Source organism: Brienomyrus brachyistius, chromosome 15 (genome assembly GCF_023856365.1).
Source record: "Brienomyrus brachyistius isolate T26 chromosome 15, BBRACH_0.4, whole genome shotgun sequence".
NCBI classification, from domain to species: Eukaryota; Metazoa; Chordata; class Actinopteri; order Osteoglossiformes; family Mormyridae; genus Brienomyrus; species Brienomyrus brachyistius.
In genome coordinates this window covers 5,606,069-5,632,105 of record NC_064547.1, presented here as the reverse complement: position 1 = coordinate 5,632,105, position 26,037 = coordinate 5,606,069, and the positions used below count along the sequence as shown (strand labels likewise).

General features: G+C 41.7%; 1 protein-coding gene across 1 annotated transcript; it reads left to right on the top strand.

Moving 5' to 3' along the window:
* The first annotated feature begins 2,005 nt into the window (after positions 1–2,005).
* On the top strand, positions 2,006–24,197 carry LOC125709267 (one cut domain family member 2-like). The gene is made up of 2 exons (XM_048977549.1): positions 2,006–3,038; positions 23,570–24,197. The coding sequence occupies exons 1-2, from the start codon at positions 2,006–2,008 to the stop codon at positions 23,860–23,862; spliced, it is 1,326 nt and encodes a 441-aa protein (XP_048833506.1). The 3' UTR covers positions 23,863–24,197.
* Positions 24,198–26,037: the final 1,840 nt, after the last annotated feature.

Below are 26,037 nucleotides of genomic sequence, written 5' to 3'. Positions count from 1 at the left end.
ACTAAATTCAGAATTGCGGTTTATAACTGCCTATATATATGCGTAGGGGGAATATGTTTGCAGTTGGGGTGGGTAAAAAAACCCGCATCATGCTCAACTTTTGCGTTAACGCAAGTAGCTCATGCGCAATATTATCCTGTCTACCTATAAGGTACCAGCAAACTGGTTGTGCAAAGCTGCAAAACGCCAGCATATAACATGCGCAATGCTGGTCTTGCCAATTAATTGCAATTGCGACTCTGCCGACTTGGGGTTGGGGGGGGGGGGGGGGGGGGCACTGCCGCCTAGCACCCCCCCCCGCCCCGCCCCCAAACTCCGCCCATGTTGATTCACTGTTTTCAGTTACACACCAATGTTAGTACTAAACCCGTTTTAAAGAAAAAAATATATTACCAATGCTTTATCAGCATTAATAGCATAAATAGGAGAACATGAATTGCGAAAGAATACCTTAACGCATGGCTTGGTAATGTTCTTACTAATAGTTCTTACTAAGTATTTTATTGTTTTTATATCTTTGTTTTTCTTAAACAAGTCGTTCATGTAGCAGTCACACAGCAATCTTTGCAATATTTCCTTTAAAAGATACGGAGAAACTCCGCACACCCAGTGTCAGAATCCCGAGTCCAGCACCATATAGACACACCACAATACATATATTCCGATTTTCAAACATAGCACTGTTGCATGACTTTTGGGTTACTTATAATAGTAACAGTTTAAAAAGCATTCAATGTTATGCTTACTCTGTTTATTACATGTTGCATATATGTTTTGTGAGTGTGACCAACGGATAGGAAGAGCGGTTTTAAAAAGTGATAAATACACTTGCATTTCAAAAGGTTTATTTTCAGGGAGATGTAATATTACATTTTTAAAGAATTAAAGCTTCATCTCATACACTTCGAGGGGGATTTTCTTATCTCTGCAAAACTACCCATACAAGTAATTCAATCTGGAACAGCGGACACACCTATACGCAAAATAAAGTGATCGTACTCTAATGACGGTGAATTTACGAATTATACTGCATTCTTGTGGAGTGAAAGCAAAGTATTGAAAAGCGCTTTGCATACACATCAAAACTTTATATCGACCGTTCAAAACGTTAGTATTGTATATGCTAATCAGACGTGAGTCTGATTGGATTATGATATGAAAACACCGGCAAGAAATTAAACAATAGGTAATTTTCTTCTGATTCTGAATCATGAAAGTATAATTCTGACAAGATTTAGCACGACACATCAACATGTTTAAGAGGTAAATTACTTATTAACCTTGAAAATTCTTGTTTATATGCTGGCGCCAGGTTAAGCAACGTTTATCAGGAAAAACCAACGGAACGCGTCACTTATCCAAGACAACTAGACTACTCTTCAATATCTGGTAATCTTACATTGCAGGACGATCGTTAGCAACGTCCTGGCAATCTTATCTTTAGGAATTACATAAATTATTGACTAGATGAGCAGCCAAATTTCATCTTTGGTCTTCTCGTTTGACTCATAAAAAACAGTAGCGCTTTAATCTTCTCCTTTCGGAGCAGGCAGGATCGTGGGCATTGGTGAACCCGGCTGATCTATGACGTCAGGCGGTTAAGAGGCAGAATGACTGTTTCTCTCCCCTGTGCAGCCTGTGCACTTTCAACGCCAGAGGACGGTGCGCGCACACATGCACACGCACAGCCGGACATTAAACACACGCAGGAGCGCGCCTAGACATACCCGGTGAAAGGCAGCTACGACTCGCTACAACAGCGCGGTCCTATAGCAAATCAGACGCACACATACTCTGACACACGGTGCGCGCAGTGATTTGAGGCACGACTCTCTTGTGGACTAGCTGAGATATCTCGTGAAATCATGCTCAATTGACTGCAAAGGGGCTATTACAATCAATGGCTTGGCTTTGAGTTCGTTTGAAATTTATCGGTTGACACGGAGGAGTGTGTGAGGGAGCGAGGCAGGGCGAGAGAGTGGTGGAAAGAGATTTTCTCTCAACAATGGAACTTACAATGGAAAACATTGGAAATCTACACGGCGTACCACACGCTCATCAAACGGGTGACTTGATGAGCTCTCCACATGGACGGCAATCATCGGCCTCGCATCGGAACTTAGTATCACACGGGCGCTCTGCGATGGTTTCCAGTATGGCTTCTATTCTGGAAGGAGCTGGGGAGTACCGGACTGACCACGCTTTGTCAGGTCCCTTGCACCCTGCGATGACAATGTCCTGCGACAGCGGGATGAGCTTGAGCAGTACCTACACTACGCTAACCCCGCTCCAGCACCTGCCACCCATCTCCACAGTCTCGGACAAGTTTCACCATCATCCGCACCCGCATCACCATCCAGCACATCAACGTCTCACCGCCGGTAACGTCAGCGGCAGCTTCACTCTCATGCGGGACGACAGGAGCCTAGCTTCGATGAGTAATCTTTATAGTCATTATCCCAAAGATATGTCCGGTATGGGGCAGCCATTGTCCCCACTCTCAAATGGCCTTGGCTCCTTGCATAACTCTCAGCAAACGATTTCTGCCTATGGTCCCGGCGCTCATCTCTCAAATGATAAAATGATCTCCCCCGGCGGCTTTGAATCTCACGCAGCATTGCTCTCCCGGAGCGAAGAGCACTTAGCCCGCGGCTTAGGAGGACACGGAGCGGGTATGATGACAACCCTCAATGGTATGCACCACCACGGCCATCCGCATTCTCAGGCTAACGGGTCCATGCTATCCGAGCGCGAAAGGCAAACAGCTGGAAGCGGACAGGGTGCTGGGTCCGGACAAGTGGAGGAAATAAACACCAAGGAAGTGGCACAGAGGATAACGGCGGAGCTCAAGCGCTACAGCATCCCCCAAGCCATATTCGCCCAGCGGATCTTGTGTCGGTCGCAAGGCACCTTGTCCGACCTGCTGCGGAATCCCAAACCTTGGAGTAAACTTAAGTCAGGTCGGGAGACGTTTCGGAGGATGTGGAAGTGGTTACAGGAGCCCGAGTTTCAGCGCATGTCCGCGCTCAGGCTCGCAGGTGAGTCACATGCTTAATGAGCAAGACCTCATTAGAGATCACAGAGATGAAAACTGTTTCAAATCATTCCGGTTTCATACAATGGAATTATTCACTTGATCCGTGTCAACCGACACATTTCCTTAATCGTATATGTGCAGAGGCGATGCAACGATGAAACAAAAGGGAATCAAACTAAGCTGACATAGAGTAGGAAAAAAAAATCAAATAAAAACAAATCAAATCACCAACGATTCTTTGCTGTAGTTAGGAGACCCCCCCCCCTCCCACAAGGTTATGAAGCCGATAACATCTAATATAAAATACAGGCCTATATTTTCCATATAATGTTATAACCAAACAATAAGTTTTTCGTTAAAGTTTAATACAAGGACAGTATTTCGTGATTGTTGGAAAGGGACTCATAAGCTTCATTCTAAAGGTCATATTTGTGTTTCGAGCATGTCCCCATCCCTCTTGCCCCTATCTTCACAGCAAGGCGTAAACAAGTCAAGTCTGAGCTGCGATACCCTGGGCGTGGGTCACGGGTGCGTGACCCTCAGATCGATCCCCGACTTCCCAGCGTCCCTTTTTAAAGTAGTGCTCGGATCGATGTCCCATTCGGATTTGAAAGGGCGCTCAACACACCTGCGCGTCTCTTTTGATTTAACATCCCCTTAAAACCGCTGTCACATTATTTTACAACCGCCTTTTGTACAAATTGCATTTTTGCTTTGAAGCTCGTTTCTTATTAAAATGCGATACTTCATTATATATGTTTGCCTGTGTAGACGGTGATACATTTTAATAATGGAGATAAATAAGCATGTAATTATATTTGTAATGTAACAGTAAAATTTACTGTAATAGTATTAGTGTGGCCCACACTGTTACGGCAAATCGTATTTCATTTAAGAAAAAAATGTTTATGATTTGCCTTAGCTGGTTCAAAGTCACGCATTCTTTAAATAAGCACATCTTGAGTGTGTAACAAATAACCTAGTAACACGATTAAAAACGAATCGATTAAAATAGCATTTATAACGTTATACAAACCGTTGCACAAATGGTTTTATATCCGGTGGTACAAACAAAGGAAGAGCGAGGCGCTTCTGCTTTTAAACAGTTTGTTTACACCGAGTCAGACATGCTAATGGTTGTGCTGTTTTAAAGGCAACATATAAACATATAAAACTATAAATACTTGCAAGCAGTAAACCCAGAAATTGACCTATTCCAATATATCTGGATTGTATACATAAATGCATTTTACATTTTTTACTATAAATTTAGGATAGCCTAATATTCTTACTATGACATATCATTAAAATTAGTGATATATTTGGACTCCAATATGAAAAGCCATGTTAAGTAACCAATCTAATTGCATTCATAAATATGTATTATAAATATATACTGTATATACACAGTAGACGGCAGGAATTAATATACATATCCAGGTTAAACTGATGTAAAACCAGACAGGCAGAATCGCGCTGGTATAAAAAAAAAAAAATCCAAAGGCGTTATTCAAGGAAGGGATTGCTATAAAACTCTGTCACGCGTTATATCTATATGCAGTATTTCAGTAGACGGTTCAATTAAGCAGGTAAAGTGGCATATTTTAGTTCCAGTCAATGCTCTATTGAAAAGCGCTTAATGGAATGTAAATTGTTCCTTTGCGCATTTACGGGTGTTCCGGTAAATAAAGATTTAAACACTCTCCACAACTGTCTCTTTAAGTACCATCGCTGTTAAACCTAATTGGGCTGCAGGCTTTTTATGCGCCCCTGAACAATAGAAATAACAGGCCGCCGTTACCTGTTCTATGTAAAGCGTTACCTTAAGCCCGTTCACTGTATATTCGGCGTCTATGTGTAATACGAGTAAGAAAGGGGGACAGAGCGAAACTGGATCATTGACAAAGATCATGCCGGCCCTCCCCATGGTTCAAAAATCTCTTCTTGATAAACTACATATATACATTTTAAGGCAAATAATATGTTTTGTAGTATATAATTGACTAAACAGTTCACCTTAATCATGTACAATTGTTATACATAGTCTTTTTTGTAATATGTTCAGCCCTTTATTTATCGCGTTAACTAGCTCGATAACAGTTATATACAACAGTTAATGCATTAACACTCCTGTATGATTATGCATGGATATAACATTCAGATTTATGTCCTATGTTCAGGATACAAATGACGGACATCGCCGTACTGACGATATTAACGTTACAGGAACACAAAGGCTCTAAAAAGATCTTATGACTTAAAATCACCTTCTGAATGAAAACATTGTTCGCTGGACTAGGGGTTGAATTTTAAAGGGGGCTGAAAATTCTCGCTCAGCTACCTCAATCAATATCTTGAAATTACTATTCTGAATTCATTACAGTCATACAAATCAATTCCTTTGACTTACTCCCTCAATGTATAAATGGCAGCTCCAGCTCGGTAACAGCTGAACCCGTTGTAGATTCTTCTATATAACAATGGTAGATATAATAAGCATAATTAAAATGTGCCCATAAAAATACCAGTATATGGTCTCAGAGGATTACTGTCTGAATTAATTGAATAACGTGTGTTTTGAATAACGTGTGTGTGTTTAACGCCCTGGTCCGAAAACAGGTTAATTACCTGTGCAGAACAAATTAAATATTCCTAAAATTGTGTGAGACGTGTAGGATAACTGACGAACCATTTTCATAACCTTGAAACCAGAAATCATGAACCTGTGGCTATTTAACCTCCTAAGATTACCTAGTAATATCCAGAACGTTAATGCATATTCATGCTTTACCGCAGCAGGTGTAATAGGGTTAATATAATATTAATAGGTTTAATACAGCGTCAACTGGATTTGTCATTTAATATGGCTGCCTGTTCAATTACTTTAACATAATAAACTGAAAAAGCATCCAGAAAGACATGCAAATGATTAGAGAGGTAAGCGGCTAACGGCACAGTAACCCTCCAACAAGATACAGTAAAGGGCCTTTCTAGAAAGGCATTTAAAGATTGCATTAAGGATGAAAAACCATTCGTCTCTGCATCTGTGTTGAATTCCACACTCCATCTCAATGTATTCGCTTGGGTCGATAAACCAGTGATCGATAAGGATAGCCAGTGCATCTATCAATTATTCCGGCTCAGCACTCTATCCCCGAAGACTCCCCTCGCTCGCGCAAACACACGCGCACACATAAGCAGAGCGGTAGACAAAGGGGAAACGCCGCGCAGCAAGAGGCGATGAGTAGAAAGAATAAAAGATGAGGGAGAGTGTAACACTGTCTTTGACGTGCGTTGTTCCTTTTAGTCACGTTACACCAGTACAAGGGAGAACCGCGGAATTCGCTGTAAACACATCCTCAGGGGTTCGGTTAAACAGCCAACCTATGTATGCACACATGTCTTTTGGGACACACTGGGAGGAAGGCAGTTGTAACAAGTAATGCATATGTTAAGCAGCTAATGAAATGCATTAACAAAATAGGGAGAGTTTTTTTGTGGCACAACGGTTTAGTAGCGAGCAAGGGTTGATGCACGCGCCCTTAGATGTGGTTTATGTAAATACATAAAATACTGTAAAACTCTATATAATGGAACAGATTATGTCACTGATTATAACTGGTGGAAATTCTGTGACAGCGGACACGGATATTTTCCAGTAAAAGGTCATTTCTCTTTTGGTTCCTTTCGTGCACGCACAGTCTTAAGCAAAACAGCATCATTTAATTTCTGTTTGGAAACGAGTGAGATTGTGGAAACATCCCCCCACCCATTCCCAGTCCAATTCCCATTTGGCTTCGTGGACCATCATGCTTTGCGCCACTCCATCCTGCTGTATTTGCCCTGCTCAGTAAATAGAAGATCGATAACGTAGTCTTATGTATAACGGCAGACCTCTTTATACTGAATAAAAGCCGCTGTACTGCACTGTTGGCGAAACCTTGATAAACAGATACACAAACAGTAAAATGATTGGACTACTATCGGATGCACTGGCCTGGCTGTTTTTTGTAGAAAATATATCTATGCATATTTTATGTGCGCGTTTATGCACGTGAGCAAGTCCCAAACAGTGGGCGATCGACAGGAGCATGTGTGAGACGGTATTGTGAGAAGACCGTTCAGCATCTCCTGCATACCTTCCTTGGTAGGCTTCACTGTCCCGTGGCAATGCCTGATTCAATCAGATATCACACCTCAAAGACAGTTTTAACCACTTGTTTGTTGTGTAGTTTGAGCCGTCTCTCCAAGTTTATTTCTGACATGTTTGTACTGAGTCCAGTTATAAGAGAGATCTGTCATGCCTATAGCCACCACAACCGCTCTCAACATCGTTCCTGTAAGGACATCATACAAACGGCCAGACCGAGGCCCCGTTATATACGCAAATGCTTCTCGATCAGCAAAACCTCACTGCTGAAACGGAGTCAGGCAGGAACAGTCTGTCGAAATGATCAATACCAACTTTAATAATTGATGAGGGAGAGAAGGAAAACAGTGAGAATTGTGCGGCTGCGGTTACATAGTTGCTGTTCTGTAATCAAAGCGATGCGTGCGGTAAATACGCCGGTGCGACATTAACATCCACGAATCCGAATCCGTCAAGCTGAAATGAACAGAAATATTCTTTTTCATTGGGCACTCAAGAAAAGCCAAAGTACGTGAACAGAAGCATCCTCGACAACGCCGTCATTTCACATTATCATCGTGAATCTTAGGTCGGCTTTTATTTTTGTAGGTTGCCAAATCAAGATTTGGCTTGGGATGAACCTGGATAAACATCTCTGCTTCTGCGTTTGTGCACATGCCTGTATTTTGGGATGTAGATTGCGTTTGCGCTATACAACATTAAGGCAGATATGACTCGCTCTGAATCTATATCGATTTCCATTCGCCGCATCCATCGCTGAAAAGACAGTAGGATCAGGACAGAGGAACCGTACCCGCACACCTCGCAACGCCAGGCAGAACACTCAACAAAACAATACCTCACAGTAACAGCCGTATTCCGTCGAATACCGGATGTGGAGAAGTGTGGAAAAGATGATATTAGACGTATCATAACAATGGCTATTGTTACGTAGATGTTACGTAGAATGCTAAAACTTAAATTTACAACTGCCGCTGATGACAAAATATAGGGATATAGGTACAATAACAACAATAAGAAAGGGAAAAAAACAGTAAAGAAAAAAACGCCCCGACTTTTAAATTGATGACTGGACTCCCCAATTTGGTGCAGGAGTGACTTCTGGATGAAGATCGATTTAATAACACAATTTTGCCAAGGACAAAATACGAATACGGAAGAAGGCCGGCGGATAACATCTGTTTTATTTTATTTTCACTGGGCAAATGTTCTGCTAAGAGATACATATTACACAAATTAAACATTTACTTATTTCCACTAATAAATGATAAATATTATATTCACCCTGCAGTAAATTCCTGTTAGGTCTCCGGTAAATTGATTTAGTTGAACAGAGGACCACATTTATAAACAATTAGTTTATAGGTTGAATTTAAGTTAAACCTGATAATGTGACTGTTAGCGTTATCTGTGGAAAAAAGATACCATTACATTCGATCCAATAATTGCCCATGTGCTACTTAGATCGTGAAAAATGTAGGGCAGATTATAATAATGTCTATGCATCTGAATACCTTTGAAATCCTAATTGTTTAAACGATCAAATACTAATTGTACACAATATGTACATTTTGGATAGTACTAAAATTGTTTCTCCCTAACAGAAAACATACTTGTTAGCGAACACAACAGTTACCAATTGCCCATACATCGCACAAATATAACATAAATGAAGTAAAGTATACTGCAAAAACAAAACTACAAGTATTTTTCATAAATTAAAAAAAAAATCTGCGTAAACTGCATGCTTAAAATGGGCGGAAGTAGCAATGCCCGACAGTCATCAAAGCCTGATGTCCACAGCCTCTTGAACAGCGTTCAAACAACCTCTGTAGCGGAATGTCATGTCGTGTCAGTTATTCAGGAAATGGGCCCAAAGCAGCCTACATTTTGCAGTGTTAGATGGCATTCCGCATTATATCGATAGCCGGGTTATTAGAACGTGCCTAGATCAGTATATTCGCTTTTTTTTTGAGAATATGATTTTAATAATATTCCAAACTGCTATTAAATAGCAGGCGTCGCCGCCATTAGATCTTCTGAAAGACTACATGTGTGTTACGTTCGTTTAAATTTCTGTGGCAGTCATATTATCTGAATAAAACTGCATCCTTCCGATTCTCCAAATACCCTGTGGAAAAATATGCCGTCCTCTGCGAGGGCTGCAAACCCCGGGCCGTAAGAACGGAAGGACCTTTCAGCTTTGACCGTTTATGCGCGACCACCACTTATTATCATCATGGGTAGTTCAATGAGAGCAAATGGTCACGCTGCGCACATCTGAAGAGTTTAACAATAATGACATTATAACCATTTTATGTTATATCGCACCATAGTTGGAGTGGTAGTAATAAGCTTAATTATGGCCGCAGCTTTAATCGTATGTTTAATGTTACTCTTTGTGTGTTAATTAGAATACCGATTAACAGAACCAGAGACTCCAGTTCCACTGAAATGTAATGTTAACAAATCAAAGGCAGCTATTCGTATTTGATACTTTTAAACACTTTATATAGGCTATAAGTGAAACTGTCTGCAAGCGAATACATAATTCAACAACACAAATTAAATAATATTTAAAAAGTTAGAATACAGAACGATTTACTAATAGGTCTTATAATAATAATAATAATTATTATTATTATTATTATATCGTGTGAAAATATTTTTACGGTTTTCTCAAAGTATGGGCCTATCTATTATAGGAAAGTCCCATGATGTGTGGTTCAGGCATTTATTAAATTTTCAGATTTAGATGTAATCGAAGCGTGGGTAAAATTTAATTGCCAGGCCAAAACATCTACTGCTATTATCAAAAAGAAAAGGGGGGTAATGCGTGCAGACACACGTGTGAAAATGAGCCTATTAGCAGGGCTGCTGAAAGCAAGTCGTTTGCTACAATACGAAAACTTAAATCTTGATTTTTCTTAATTCCGAAAGAAATAGGTTTATTTCAATGCCATTGAAAACCTTGGATTTTGACATAAAAATACGTTATTGCCGTAAAGATAGCTTGTAGGCTAATTCAAATACAGAAATAATTTGAAGAGCGAATCAACTAAATTTTACCAACCCACCATATAGTCTAAACTAACACGTAGTTCTAAATTGTATCCGTTTACGCTTCTTAGTTTGAAGATGGAGAGAGGAATAATTAAATGCGCAGTTGTAAACTTCGCTCACGGTTATTTTACGTCTATTTATGCATAAGTTGCCACAGGGTCTTTCCTGAGGCGCATTGTACCCGAAATGAAAAACATACGACGTTAAGGCCATTGTATGCAATAAAATGTCTGATAAAATCTGAAATTTTAAAACAATTTTAGGCAGTAAACTTCCTTTAACAATCTGCAATGACACTAACACACAACATATTTCAGCTGTCAGTAACGTAGACCTATCAGTCGCAGTGTTCCGTTTTTATCAGAATGTGAATAGGCCTGTGTAAACATCAATGTGTAATTTTACCGTTCCGTTGTTACTGGACCTTTGTGCTACTGCCCCATTTTATATAGAAAAAAAACTTTCGTCGCCCCTCGTTAAATCGTTTATCAATATGCCGCAAACTACACTGATTCTTAACAGAAGTCCTAACGAGTAAAAATATTTTTTTCCCCAGATCAAGCAAAATAAACCTTAAATAAATACTGTCGAAAGATTATTTGGCAAACAAAAATAGAAATGTTTAGCACTTGTTACCTTATACACTTGTGTTGTGGCTTTTAGGCATCGTTAAGGAAGTGAATGCTTAAGATGTCAATAGTGCATTTTGATTGGTTCAGGACGGAAAAACGACACTGGCGTAACCTCTGCCTGACTCTTGAGCTTAAACAATCCCAGCACAGATCACTTAAAAACTGACCGAGAAATTGTATGGCGCTATGTTCATGTCACATCCTTTGGCAAGTACTCGGGTGCTGTATAATGCCGTTTGATGGGAGAGGAGAAGAACAGTGACTGCGTGGCTTGCCCCGGCAACGCCGTCATTTCACATCATCATTGTGGATCTAAGGTCGTGTTTTATTGTTGTAGGTTGTGCATGAAATCTATTTACCAGCTCACCTGCCTACAGATACAAGCAGGTTAAAATACGGTAGTAAATACAGTAGTAAGTAATATCAGCTACGGGGAGGCGCGGGCGCACACATAAACACAGCTTGCGCCGCTTTCCAAACGGCGGGGCGGGGGGGGGGGGGGGGCACCGTCGAGTGGCATTCCTAAGCTCAGCACCTTGCAGACATTCACAGCAAACGCCCACGTGCCGCCTGTCTTTCCTGCCGCACTGATGCCCGTCACGCGAACCGGCGCAGTCTGGCAGCTGTTAATCATAAACAGCTCATGGCTCCACTTACAATAATGTCACACCAGCTCGGCCCAGACACCCAGTTTCATTCCAATAGCTGTTCCCCTACTTAGGATATTCCAAACAGCCCTCAAATACAAATCAAGAATGAATCAGGCGCAGCGATAATTAATTTAATGATAGCGCATGATTAATTCATCAGCCTGTCAACACTGCCGTATTATTATTATGAATCATTATTCTAAGCAGCAGCGGTACTACAAGCAGTAGTAATGTCAACATTAATATTACTGGCACAGTCGGACAGCGGGAACCCCTGTCGTGTTTTTGTACATGGCTGGCACCATTTACCTCTATTTAGCTGAGAACAGCAGAATTATCCCCAACGAGATCGACCTTTGAGACGATTAGCAGAGACTGTTTAGCTGATAAAACTGTTCACCAACCCATAAATCACGTTAAGGGAAGGAGGTAAATCAATGAGTGATAACACATTAAAGAAAAAGTAATAGCGGGTAATACAAGTACAACTTCTGGGGAGGCACGTGAGTGCTTTAGCAGGGAAAGGCCTGTAATATTTGCAAAACAGTGACAAAAAGGGAAAGTGGTGTGGAACATTCACTCCATAAATATGACAGCTAAATCTGATTAAAATAAGCCACGCCCACAGTCATAGGCGCACTCGCACACTCATAGACACGCCCATATTCATAGCCACGCCCACACTCATAGGCACACACACACACACACACACACACACACACAAATAAATCAGATAATGCATTAGGGTCTAGTAGGATCCAAACGAAACTCAGGTGTTCAGTGTGTGGGCAAGCATTCCATCAAACACACACCCTGACATAGGCATCTTTTAGACTTCCAGGGGTCAGATGTAGATTAGGCCTACTTAGAACCTGATTGGATAAGAAGTTACAGTTACTGAAAATGGATGGAATCAAATAATACGTAAAAATATGACCATTTAACACATGCTCACATACTGAAAAATCAGTGCCCCAGAGATCTACTGGGCCGCAGTGACTTCCTTCATTCACTTCGAATCTGCTCCGTAGATAAACGTCTGTGAAGCATCAAGCTTCCACCCTTAACTCGGGGTCCGCGCGTAAAGCCAATCGTTTATCTATATATTACAGTTTGAACTACAATTACCGTTAAACGACACCTGAGAGAAGCTTTACGACTATGCAATTGCTTTTAATCAAACATTTACATCCGCGCAGTCTGTCAGGATCGCCTATAAACTACGGCGTTCAAGCAAGTCTACTTAAAAAAAGCGAACCGTTCGCAAATAATAAAAAATGACACACGCTGTCTTGAATGGTCTCCGGCAGTCTTTCTTAGTTTCTGTATATTTCTACTGTAAATAAGGCCGGGGTCACGTGATACAGCGGATTATCTTACCCTTACGTCAATATTCGGTCTGGGTATGCATTTGTTCACGTTTAACTTCCTGAGTGACTGCGACGTATAGGCTGACGGCCTGGTTGTTTTTCGCCTGCAGTAGTCCGGCCCGTTGCGGGAGAGAGTTGCACCGCACCCAATTTCAGATCACCCACTTTCAGCACATCGATTCCAGGCAGACCGGTTGGCTGCACGGTGCGGTTAGTTATCGATTCCTCCCCCCCCCCCCCCCCCCCATTTCTCCCACCTCAGCCCCGACAGAATACACACCTCCGGCGTACATGCTGATGCACACATTTTCACAATATCTGTAACTTGAAATCCGTGATCTTATATTTAAAGTTATCTAAGCAAAGTTAAAAAACTAAACGCAATCTTAAATGAATGTTACCTAGTTCAAAATATAAAGAAAAAAAAGAATTAAAAAAGATGAATATAGAAGCAATTATATAGAATTTTTAATATAAAAAAATACACCAGGGAATTGGTTTAATCTTAATGTGGATTAATTTTTCAGATAATACTGGCAACCTTTTGTGTATCCGGATTTAACTGTTAAAAGCATCGCCCAGGAAAACTTTAGTTATTTTTTGGGGAAAAAATCGTAATCGGAAAGAATCATTCAATATAATACTTAGTGTAATAAATTATCCAATTTTGATCTTCATACGAGCAGGACATTTATAATAACAGAACAAAGAATTTGTGTTTAATGTTCGTCGAACTACACTGATTTCCAGTACTGAGATTTTCATTGTATTTATGAATAAGTCAGAATGCGCGGTATAATAATGGGCTTACGAGTTTATCTTTTTAATCTAATATCACAAACATCACAGCCTTGTGCTCTTACACGGAATCTCCGTATCATTTAAACAAAGACGTGCAGCTGAAAGTACAGTGGGAGCATCAGGACCGCTCTGCGGCCCAGCGATGAAGGACTGCCGCATCCTAGTGCAAAACAACGTCGACTCCGCAGAATGCTTAATATAAACCATTCGGTGATGCAAATGCGTGTCTTTAAGGACGACGGTGGAGTTTGATATTGGGTCCCCTCGTTCCCCCACCCCTGTGTGTCTTCATGTTTTTTTCTGTTAGGTAAATTCGCACATAAATCACTCTGTTACCAACATTACATTGTTTTTGAATGGGGGCGTTTTTACAATATTTACAGCATTACGTGAATTTAATGTATTTGAATGAATTAAATATATAATGTAATATAATATATTTAACATCCTGCTTTTGAACATCGCAGTTTTCATTTCGTGATCAATGGCTGAGAATTATAAGCATAACCTAAGCACGTCTTCAACTCAAAATGGCTCACATGGGAGCTGATTGGTCGTTTACAATCTTCAGATTATTGCGGTGGGAAGTGTATGTGCTTCATTTGGCCACAGTGCAGAGGAAGATGAGGACATCTGAATTACTTTTCCCAATACTGCTTACGGTGGCCTGAGTGCTGTGTAACTCGCGGTTGGTCTGTGACAGTTTCTTATCTGGTAACTCAAGCAAATGAATTTTACAACGCCCTGTGACTGGCAACATTTTTGAGTTTGCACAAATTATTTCAGTGCTATAAAGGTGTTGTTTGTGAAGATAGTAAAGGGTTGAATTAACAGAAATCAATACAAGTAGAAAATCACTCTATCATTCACATAGGACCTTAATATTGTTTCCATGGGCAGCAGTATGACAATTTAATCAATTCCTTTGCCTATGACAGATACTTTTAACAACACATCTTAAGTAACAATGTATCCATCCATCTTCCAACCACTTACGCAGTGCAGGGTCACGTAAGATATTTTTTGTGCCCTACAAATTTGATATTCATAGATTACATGCTACATAGTAAACAAAACATTGTGTTTATTCGTAGGAGGGAACTGACATCACTTTTTAAATATATTTCTTGTGATGAGTAATGCTATTATAATGCTATTATAATGCCATTATAACATCTATGTTTCTCATGAATCTTTCTCCAGCGGGGTTGGAACCGGGGGGCAGACACATACGTCCCAATATTTAATTTAGCTTCATTCACCCCCCCCCCTCAATAAATAGACCTTTGTATTTAAAATTATTAAGTTATACCCCTGCCCCCACCCAATATGAAACACTCTCCTACGCCGTTGTCAGTCTCCCTGATTGGCTCTGTAATTCATACCCACCATGCCCTGCCCAGATGCCGTAAGGGATATTAACTCGTCCAGTCGATTATAACGCAGCTGAATATTTCCTATCACTTAGGGTCATCGCAGCTGTCGCAGCGCAACACATTCACATGTTTGTGGTGACGCTCTTGTAAGCAGATCCACTGAGATATAAGTCATATAAAAGAGTAACACATACAGTTATGTATAGTAAATACTTATAATATGTACTATTTTACTGGTTAAGTATTTACTATACTGTACTTTTTGTGGTTGTTTAGGCCAGCAGTTCGCGACCTTTTTTTGCATCGCGACTCTATATCAATCTATACAATTTACGCCAATCAATTCCTGTCTCACAAATATGTGCATGCCAATGAATTTTAAATAAAACATCTGTGGATTGGTTGAATGTTCACTAATTTTGCGCTAAACATTTTCAGACCCAAGACTTGTTTATATAGGTTAATTCTAGGATTGGGGCTGGGAAATCTGATCGTGGATCAGCACAGGAGCCTGCTGGTTTTATAATGCTTACATGTCCAACTGTACCTCGCGAGCCTTACAGAACTTGACGCGATCTGATTTGGGTAGTGACCCATGGGTTGAGAATCGTTGGTTTAGGCTATACCATGTAGCCTAAGTAGTAGGCTATACCATCTAGGTTTACGTAAGTGCACTTAATGATGATCGCACAACAGCAGAATCCGTTAACAACGCATGTATACCCGTCGTTAAGCGACTCATGACGACTTTAAAGTTCAAAGTGACTCTGCATCTAATCTTCTGCCAAATTTTTAGCACATATACCCAAGTTTCCAGTATTTTAACACTGTTAGCATTATTATACCTGAATGTAACATTTCTTTTTATATCTCCTTGAAAAACTATCCATCCATCCATCTTCCAAACAGCTTATCCTACTGGGTCGCGGGGGGTCCGGAGCCTATCCCGGAAGCAATGGGCACAAGGCAGGGAACAACCCAGGATGGGGGGCCAGCCCATCGCAGGGCACACTCACACACCAGTCACTCTCACATGCACATCTATGGGCAATTTAGCAAGTCCGATTAGCCTCAGCATGTTTTTGGACTGTGGGGGGGAACCGGAGTACCCGGAAGAAACCCCACGACGACATGGGGAGAACATGCAAACTCCGCACACATGTAACCCAGGCGGAGACTCAAACCCAGGTCCCAGAGGTGTGAGGCAACAGTGCTAACCACTGCACCACCATGCCACCCCCTGAAAAACTATTACTTCCAGAATTTTCGAGGAACCTATTCTAACAATAAGGAGCATGCAGAAAAACAAGCTTTTGTTTCAAGTCCCTGCAGGCCAGTAGCTTATATTACTTCTATGCAGGACATGTGTTGAGCACCAGTAAATATTCCGATGTGTAAATGAAGAATGTTCAAGCAGCTTATGCAGAGCATCTAAACTGTGCACGACCTTGCACTTTACAGTTAAATGAGCAAATCAGAGGCCGCGGTGCCAGGCTGGAGTGCTGATGGTGCAGGGTTTAAAAAAGGTTTGCACATGCTCTCAGGGAGACTGAACGGAAGAACTTGTTGACTGTGGATGAGAAGGCTTATGTTGTGCTTGTAGAAAATGCCTTGGAGCAGAGTCAGTGGAGGAAAACGTACATTATGTATTAAATTATCAGTATATTAGCACCAATTCCCTCTCATTACATTAAGGAACATTGAGTAGGGAAGAGTAGTTACTTAGAGATGAGAAGGTTTGGCAAGGCCCTGCGGCATGAATTGAATAAATATTACACAGACTGATTTTAAAGCGGGGGGTCAATCGATACTGAGACAATCAATCTGTAAGAAAAATAAAAACAACTGGACGCAAAAGCAACACATTTTCATAAAGGCTGCTGACTAAAATTGCTAAAATTTCCTACACTTACGAGCCGTCGAGAGGTTTTTGCATCTCATTTCCTAGTTCAACGTCTACACACAAACTGACACGGGTCCAGTTTACATGACGTGAAACCCGCATGCTATTATAATGCTTATCGTAATTAGTTTGTGAAAGGTGATAAATCGGTTGCGAGCGAGGGGCTTGTTCTTTCTGTTTTTCCTTACATAAAAATGTCGTAGCCATTTTTAGGTGTCATTGCTATAGGTTTGGTTAGGAACTTTGTCCTTCATACATTTATGATACTATCCATTAATATCAAACACAAACAATCTATGTTCTGCCGAATTACATCCACATTCTCTGGACCTTATCAGATTATTACAGTCTTCAAATATCGGCAACATTACCAAAAGTGCAAATGATATAATAAACTGTGTTACTAGTCATAGAAAAGTGAACCTTTATTGAAATGAAGCCTAAATATTAGCTGTCAGAGTGTTCTTTCTCCACGACTAATAATCTATTAACAAACGACTAAAAATCTATGTTGTAGTCTATCCAAATAAACTTGTTTGATGTATCCAGGGTTTTCATATTTTTAAAATATGTACAGTATCGCTGAATCCCTTTATTATACTTGTATATACCAGCGTGCAACTTCTTTAAATTTTCACTTATGATTCATTTATAAAGATTTGGATCTTCCCCATTATTTACATCTAGGGCTAATTATCTGATAACAGTCAAACGCGGTTTGTGTGTAACATTAAACTGAATCAAGAAAAATTCTCCGAAATCGTTTAAATCTGTACAGAAGTCAACGGACTCTTCTAGAATGGTTGTTTTCATTTGATGCCCCGCTCTCCATCAAGTCGGCAAGGTCTTTCTTCTAACTCCCAAAGCGAGGCATAATTAGAGAGTTTATTGGAAAAACTGAATTTCACACACGAATTATTCACGAATCGATCGGACAGTATTGATTATTTGGGCGACTTTCTTTACTTCCCTCAACCTATTAGACAGAATATTAATATTCAATGTCTAGAAAAAGCATTCCCGTGTTATTAATTTTACTTGCATGCTTTAAGGTAATGACTAAAAGTGCATCTTGTACATATTTCATTAAGCGACAAATTATGAATATAGAATTCATTTGGATCTCCACTTCTGCATGTGTTCCGTACATAGAACATGCACGCTTTTTGCGTAATTTATATGGTGGTGCATAAACGAACAACCTATTTAAGACATACTGCACGCTGTATATTTTAAGGGATACTGTAGTTATTTCCAGTTATAAAATAGTATAATTTTTAAAGGCAAATTATGAACTCGGGTCTGAATTTAAATCTCATAATGTCCGGGCTTCTCTGCAATCCTGACTGAATAAGCAGTTAGAAGATGGATAGATGAATGGATGGACGGACGGACGGATGGATGGGTGTTAATAATTCACAATAAAATCCTGAAATTAATAGTCAAGGGGAAATCACGTATTTACTGAATCTAAGCGCAAACGTAGTAAACCTAAGAGTTATTTTTTTACAATATAGATGGCAGTTTCAATGCTGCTACAGAACTACTAGTAATGAAATAAAACAAACAAAAATGATAGAAATCGACTTTCCTAAACGGTATAATTTGCTATTGCTGTTTCCATTATGTGCAGAGTGTGGAGGTGGGTCTTTGTGTATTGCTGCACGTCTGTCTGTTGCTGTCTGTATCTCTTTGCTTTGTCTCCACTGTACTGTAGCATTAAAAGCTGCAATGATCGATTCTCCTCTTTTCTGCGGCGCGCCTGGTTCTGTAATCAGGGTCCCCATCCCCACCTCCCCGGCGATCGATTACTATTGGTTACAAAATCCCTGTCGCTGTTTGGAGGCATCGCACAAGGCCGCGATAAAGCGCTGGCGACACCTAGCGACGATGAGCAGAACGAAGAAAATTCATTTCCGAACACATTATTACTGATAAGTATTTTAGGCTTTGCTGGTGCAGTTTCAGTGCTCTGACATACGCAGGCAAAAAACGGATGCTGTCTATAGTACAGGAGATGGCAGTAAAATAGGCCAGTGTCCCGATGGAAGTCTCTATATTGCAAAATTTGTAATTTAAATTTATAGAGCGAGAGAGATCCATTTTTTTACATTGCAAGCTCATTGCAGCAGTTTCAATGTTAATATAAAAGGTACTATATTTACAAATGCGCATTAAGACATAAACGCAGACCAACTATACCAAACATAAACCAGTCAGGGAAATATATCTGCCATCTCCCCATGAACTGAATTTAATGTCACGCAAGGCCTACTAGTGTTAAAAAGCTGCGTGTGGTATTTAACTTCTAACCTGAAAGTTTGCTCATATATCTTCAGTATGGCGAACGTTAGAAACTGACATTAAGCGATTATCATGCACTATTGTAAAACATTTAATTTTAACCTATTAAGAACGGAGAGCAAGTACTAATCTTTAACTACCAAATAAACGCTTCTTAAAATAAGCAGCTTTCCCAGTTTAAGTTGTTTTTAAAGAAATAAACACCTTGTATGTCATACTTGCTTCGTTTTATTTCCTCATTCGTAATATTAAGCGATATACATCTAATTATCTGTAGCTAGTTTAGCGACGAATTTATCTGCGGCCTTTATAGTATAAGCGACAATATTAGCCGCTATAGTGGCCGGTAGCTCAGAAACACTTTCCTAAGTAGATACACTAAGTTTAACTTCAGCCGAAAGAACGACTAGAGATTTAAGCCGTATTTCTAACTGAAATGTTCATTTGGCAAATTTACTTACCCACGTGACCATCATGGCACCTCCCTACTCTCCTTCGTAAATTAGTTGTTATAAAGTGCATTTTGAAATTGTAACCATCTGCTATTTAATTCATTGTCTATATTAATACCTACTAAATTAATAACTGAATGTAAATGAACTGTGTTGTGGCAGCATATGCATCGCTACATTCGAATGACGTCTATTCATCTACTCATTGTGTCAGTCAGGTTGTTGCGGTCAGCTGCAGTCCTGAATTCTACATTAACAGGGCTGGTCAACCAGAGCTGGGTAATTCAGGTCCAAAAAGTTAAGCTCAACTGATTATTTACAACAAAACCTTTGTCCAGACTTTTACTCTCTGCACCTGAACTACCCACCTCGGTGGTTAACCTGTTAGGTAACATAGATCGGCAACTTTTGAAAGGCGCCAGCTTAGCCAACCGATTTCACTCTGCCTTGGAAGATAAGTGTCGCGCTGTAGCACCTTCCAGGACGCTGGCGAAGCTAGCATCTCCAGAAGAACTTGTGCCCTCTGCAGTGCATAACTCGGCGATTAGTTGCATAAACAATCATGTTGCAACACCATAAGAATTTTTAATGTATGTATATTCTAGAAATTAAATTCTGTTAAAAATCTTTGCCCATATTATTCTCCCATAGGCCATTAAATTAACAAAATAAAAGCAGTTAAAGACAAGAAGTTATAACTAAGATCAATGCTAACATAAACATTGATAGCATTACTTCTTTAAATATTTTTCACAGTATTTTTCTGCGTCTTTGGTTATATGGTGTGACAGATGTTTTTTGTACATTTCCATCAACACACGTGTATTTAAGATTTTAGCTCAGTTTAACAATTGTGGTTGAATTACACTGTATAGACAAAAGTATTAGGACACTTATAACACCTATATTTGCAGCTATAACAGCTGCCATTCTTCAGGGAAGGCTTTCCATAAGATTTTGGAGTGTGTCTGTGGGAATTTTTGCCCTTTCATCCAGAACAACATTTGTGAGGTCAGGTACTGATGTTGGATGTGTTAGATGGGATTGAGGTCAGGGCTCTATGTGGACCAGTCATGTTTTTCCACACCAAACTCACCTAACCATGTCTTTATGGACCTTAATTTGTGCAGTGGGGCACAGTAATGCTGGAACAGAAAAGTTGGAAGCATAGAATTAGGCAAAATGTCTTGGTATGCTGAAGCATTGAGAGTTCGCTTCACTGGAACTAAGGGGCTTAGCCAGGGACGGATTATGGGTTGTGTGGGCCCCTGGGCAAAACGTTCGTGAGGGTCCCCCCCCACCACCACCACCAGCACCACCACCACAATTCAAGGGCCCTTGGCAGCCAAACACCCTCCCTATAGGGTCAGGGGCCCTTGTAGCCAGAGGATCAAAGAATGTAGGCCCTCTAAAATAGACAAACGAAAATACATTGTTGATAAAATTGTTTTGGGCTAGGGGCCCCACGGGCCCCCTGCACCCCAAGGGCCCCTGGGCAGCGGCCCCGCTGGCCCGGTCCGTAATCTGTCCCTGGGCTTAGCCCAGCCCCTGAAAAACAACCCCACACCATTATCCCTCCTCCACGAAACATTACAGCTGGTACAATGCAGTCAGGCAGATAACATTCTCCTGGCATCTGCCAAGCCCAGACTCGTCCATCAGAATGCGAGACAGAGAAGCGTGATTCGTCACTCCACAGAACTGTTCAGTGGTGGCATGCTTTACACCACTCCATCCGACGCTTGGCATTGCGCTTGGTGACGTGAGGCTTGCATGCAGCTGCTCGGCCATGGAAGCCCATTCCATGAAGCTCAGTTATCGCACTGCGCTAATGCCAGGGGATGTTTGTAACTCTGAGGTTACTGAGCCAGCAGGGCGCAGGTGACTTACACGCTATGCAGACAGACCCCGCCCTGCTACTTTACATGGTCTGCCACCCTGTGGCTGAATCTCTGTTGTTCCTAAATGCTTCCACTTCATAGTAATACCATGTACGGTTGGCTGTGGAATATCAAGCGGGGAAGAAATTTCACGAGCTGACATTGCGAAGGTGGCATCCCATGACAGCACCACACTTCAGTTCACTGAGCTCTTTAGAACGAATCATTCTTTCACAAATGTCTGTAAACCTGACTGCATGGTCCGGGTGCTTGTTTTTATACACCTGTCTGAATGATGCACCTGAATTCAGTGATTAAGATGTGTGTCCCGATACTTTTGTCCATATAGTGTATATGCATGAGAGTCATTTTTATATTGAAATTTTTATCATTTGAACTACAAGGGAGGAAGCAATGTTAAATAGAATAATTTAATATCACAGCTCTGGCTGTCTTGTATATGTTTTGGAGGAAGAAGGTAGTACTTTGCTTGAATAACTACGGTAAAATATTCAGTTGTGTGAGTGGGCAGAAAAAGCCAAATACGATCAAGGTGAGGAACAGGTTTTTGCTTTGTGATTTGCTCAATTTCTTCCCCATGCACCATTTTACACCCGTGTGCTAGTCGCATCAATAATGTGCAGCAGTGCCAGCAGCTACAGTTTTTAAATATGAGAACAATTGATGGTCGCGCGGGGATTTTAGATGGCAGCCTAACGCAGAGCTCGCTGTGAGGGGGGATTGATGGGCTCCAGTAATGAGACACACGGTACCATTAGCAAGCTTGCTCCTCAGCACGAACAGAGCCACAAACGGTCGCTGAGGGAAGATCTGAGGACTGAGGGACAGGGAGAATATGGCAGGAAAGGAGGAGAATCAGTCTAGGGCACTCGTGTTTTTGCTCCCTCACAGCCCTCCAGGACTGTCTGGCAGGGAGTACGGAGGGAGCAAAAACATGGACTGTCTGTGGGTCCCCGAGGACCGGATTGGGAAACACTGGTGCAGGGGAATCTGTAGGAAAGACCAAGGAGACGTGAGCGAGGACATTTACAATGCATCTGTCAGTTTGGAGGGGGGTGAGGGGGGGCGTAAGTGAGCTAAGGGCGAAGAAAGAGTGTGAAAAAGTGCAAAGGAGAGCAGAGAAGAACCAGCGGAGGGAACGGCCCCATTTCTTGTTCCGCAAAAGACTCCTCGGCCACGTCTCTTCCGTCTGATGTTGCTCCCCCCCCCAGACATGTCAGAGGTGTCTTTCTTCCAGGGCAAACATGCTCTGGAGAAGTCACTGGGGGCAATTCTCCAGTTTGTTCTGCAGACAGTTAAAAATAACAGCTCAGAACTCAATGGGCAGCCCCTCCTTTTGAAGCGTCAGACAGAAGATCCGCTGTAGGGCATTCTGACCCTGGTCCTTGTGGAGAATCCCTCACTCTCCCCGGGTTTCCGCATAGGACAGGTTAATCTCTCTCTCTCTCTCTCTCTCTCTCTCCCTCCGACTTTCACGTGCGTCTTTCACACAGTCACTCATTTTCCCATTGAAACGCAAACATCATTAATATTGAATCAAACAGCAGTCTCCAACATCTACAGCCCCCGCTTTCTACACCCTGGGGTCCCTCGCAGCCGGCTTGCTCTTTGTCTGCTCACACGTGCTATGCTCAGGGAATCTGGACAGGAAGAACGGCAGAAAAAAAAAATAAGTGGTTCGTATGTAATATGTAAATAATGCAGCCATTCATCCATCCATCCATCCATCCATCCATCTATCTATCCAACCCACTGTCTTGTACTGCTTATTATGGTCTGGGTTGTGGGTATTGTAAACAGTGCTATATTGGCTGTGTGAAGGTGTTCAGAATGAAGCTGAGGAGTAGGTTTCTTCCAGCTGGGGCTTTATTCCTCCCGCACTAACATGGAATGCTTGTTTCACCCCTCCCCACCTCACCCGACTCCGCAGCCTGCAAGCGGAAGGAGCAGGAGCAGCACAAAGACCGAAACCTGGCGCCCAAGAAGCAGCGGCTGGTCTTCACGGACCTGCAGCGGCGCACGCTCGTCGCCATATTCAAGGAGAACAAGCGGCCCTCCAAGGAGATGCAGATCACCATCTCCCAGCAGCTGGGCCTGGAACTCAACACCGTCAGCAACTTCTTCATGAACGCCCGGCGGCGCTGCGTAGACCGCTGGCATGACGAGCACGGCGGCAGCCCCGCCCAGCCAGGCACCTCCACCACCACCTTCTCCAAGGCATAGGAGGCCAAAGGGATGGGAAGGGAATCGGATAGGAGGATAGGAACAGGACTGATATCTTGTCTATATCAAACTGGTATACACTCAATCACAATTTCAAATGGTCTTAACCAGACTGTTAGCACCAATCAGACATGCAGTTAGGTTCTTTTTTCATTCTCTCCCCAAGGCTTGATCTTTGGCCTGTGGTATCCCATAAATACTGACAGAAGCCCCTTTGAGTCCAAACATGCATTTTTATATCAGTGAGCCTGAGCCGGGTCTCTCCAGATTCCCGACGCGTACATGTCCGCACACGAGCCGCTCTGCCGGAACCGTCAGTCGGTGGCAATAAAACTCGCAGCACACACTCTTTTTTTAAGCAAAGTCCGTCTCGAGGAATCACATGGGCAGAGGCAGCCAGCAAACCGAGAAGTGGGATCCTCACCGGCTCACCCCACCTCACTACTCTTTAACCAACGGCTCTCCCCGATGGCTGTCCGGGTCGGGGATGCGCTTGGAATCTACAACAAAGTAATGGATAGAAAAATCAATTAACAGAGAGAGAGACTCACTGACCGTCCCTATAGGTGAAATGGACCATGTGCCCTACAACAGAGACACCACGGTCTGCCCTGTCCATGTCTATTGTTTTCTCGTCAGAACGTATGTTGGAAATCTTCTGGGATAGTGCCCTTGCTACAGATTGGGTCGGGTCTGCTTCCCGCTGCCAGGGAGGTTCCCCTGCCTGTTGTCCTACCCATTCTTGCCTGGAGGTTTTCCCCAGGCGGGATTCCAGAAATGACTCAACCATCCAGGCCTGGACTCACGATATTGTGCCTGTGACTGAAAAGAGAGCAGCGGGGTGTAGGTGGAGCCACATTAAGTAGGCGGAACCACACAATGGAGGTGGAGCCACATTAAGTAGGCCCACTGACAGCAGTCAAGAGCTGCTGCCGTTCCCACGGGTCTCTAGAAAGCAGGTCGATGGCAAAGAATCACCACCTGACTTTTTTGTTTGCATTTTTTGAGAGGACTACTTGTTCAACCACCAAAGGATCGCCAAACATACAAAACAAAAAGACTTTGAAACGAGAAACATTTTTACAGAAATAAACAAGTAGAGATAGTTTAGTTTCAAGCTCATACACATCTATGCATCACAAGCCTCATATACAATCCGCGAACATTATTACACAGCCAGACAAAGAATGACTGGTAACATTTACCCACTCTATAAGTTGTGGACTGGTGTTGTGGTGGTGAGATATACCTAATTATTTTATGTGTATGTTATTTTATCTGGATACAGAGGGAAGGTCATGTTTTTCACGCTCCTGGGAAAACCTATTTTAAAAAGCGTTGCCTGTCTGTTACCAAAGATAAACATTCAAATGATTTTTTTTTTTTGAAGAAGGTTTAGCAAGTAAATCGACCTCCAAAACACAAGGGGGCGCCAAGTCCAGTGGCAACACGCAAATTGAGAATTGTTACATTATGACCTTGTGCCAATGACAACTGCCTTAACGATAATCAGAGAAGATGGTACTACGTCCCCACAGTTTCGGTCTCCTCCCTCTCCCTCTCCCTAGTGGGCGGTCTGTGCCATAGCAACCAACAATCAACTTTTGAAGTCATGCAAGTATAATTTTGTAAGGAAGAAGACAGTGCAGATGAGTGCGGGGTGAGGCCTCCAGTACCAAACCTCGAAGAAAAAAAACAAACCCCCCTCTGCAGGAGGAAGCGATAAAATGAAAAAAAGAAAAAAAAAAAAACGACAGCAACCAAAACAAACTGGAGATGCTTTAAGAAGAGAATTCTCTTTGTCTTTCTGTCTGATTCTCTACCTCCACTCCCCTCAGCCCCTGTTCTTCTCTCTGTCTCTTTCATTCTATAATATTGATGCGGGTAATTAATACCATTGACACAAAATTTCTATTTCTTGTTACTGTTGTGCTCTGTTGTGCATCTGTAAGGCACCTTGTTGATAAAACAAAACAAAGAAACAAAAAAAAAAACAAACTTTTAAAGACTTTTAAAAAGAAAAAAAGATGGAAAGATGGGAAACAGAAGGAACCCGAAGGAAGGACGTGGGACGTTTCATTTTCGGTTGTTGTGAATATTGTTTAATTGGTGGAAGAACTGTTTCTGAGAATGGGAGGAAATATGGAGGTGTGTAGGAGAGAGTGCATCCTGCTG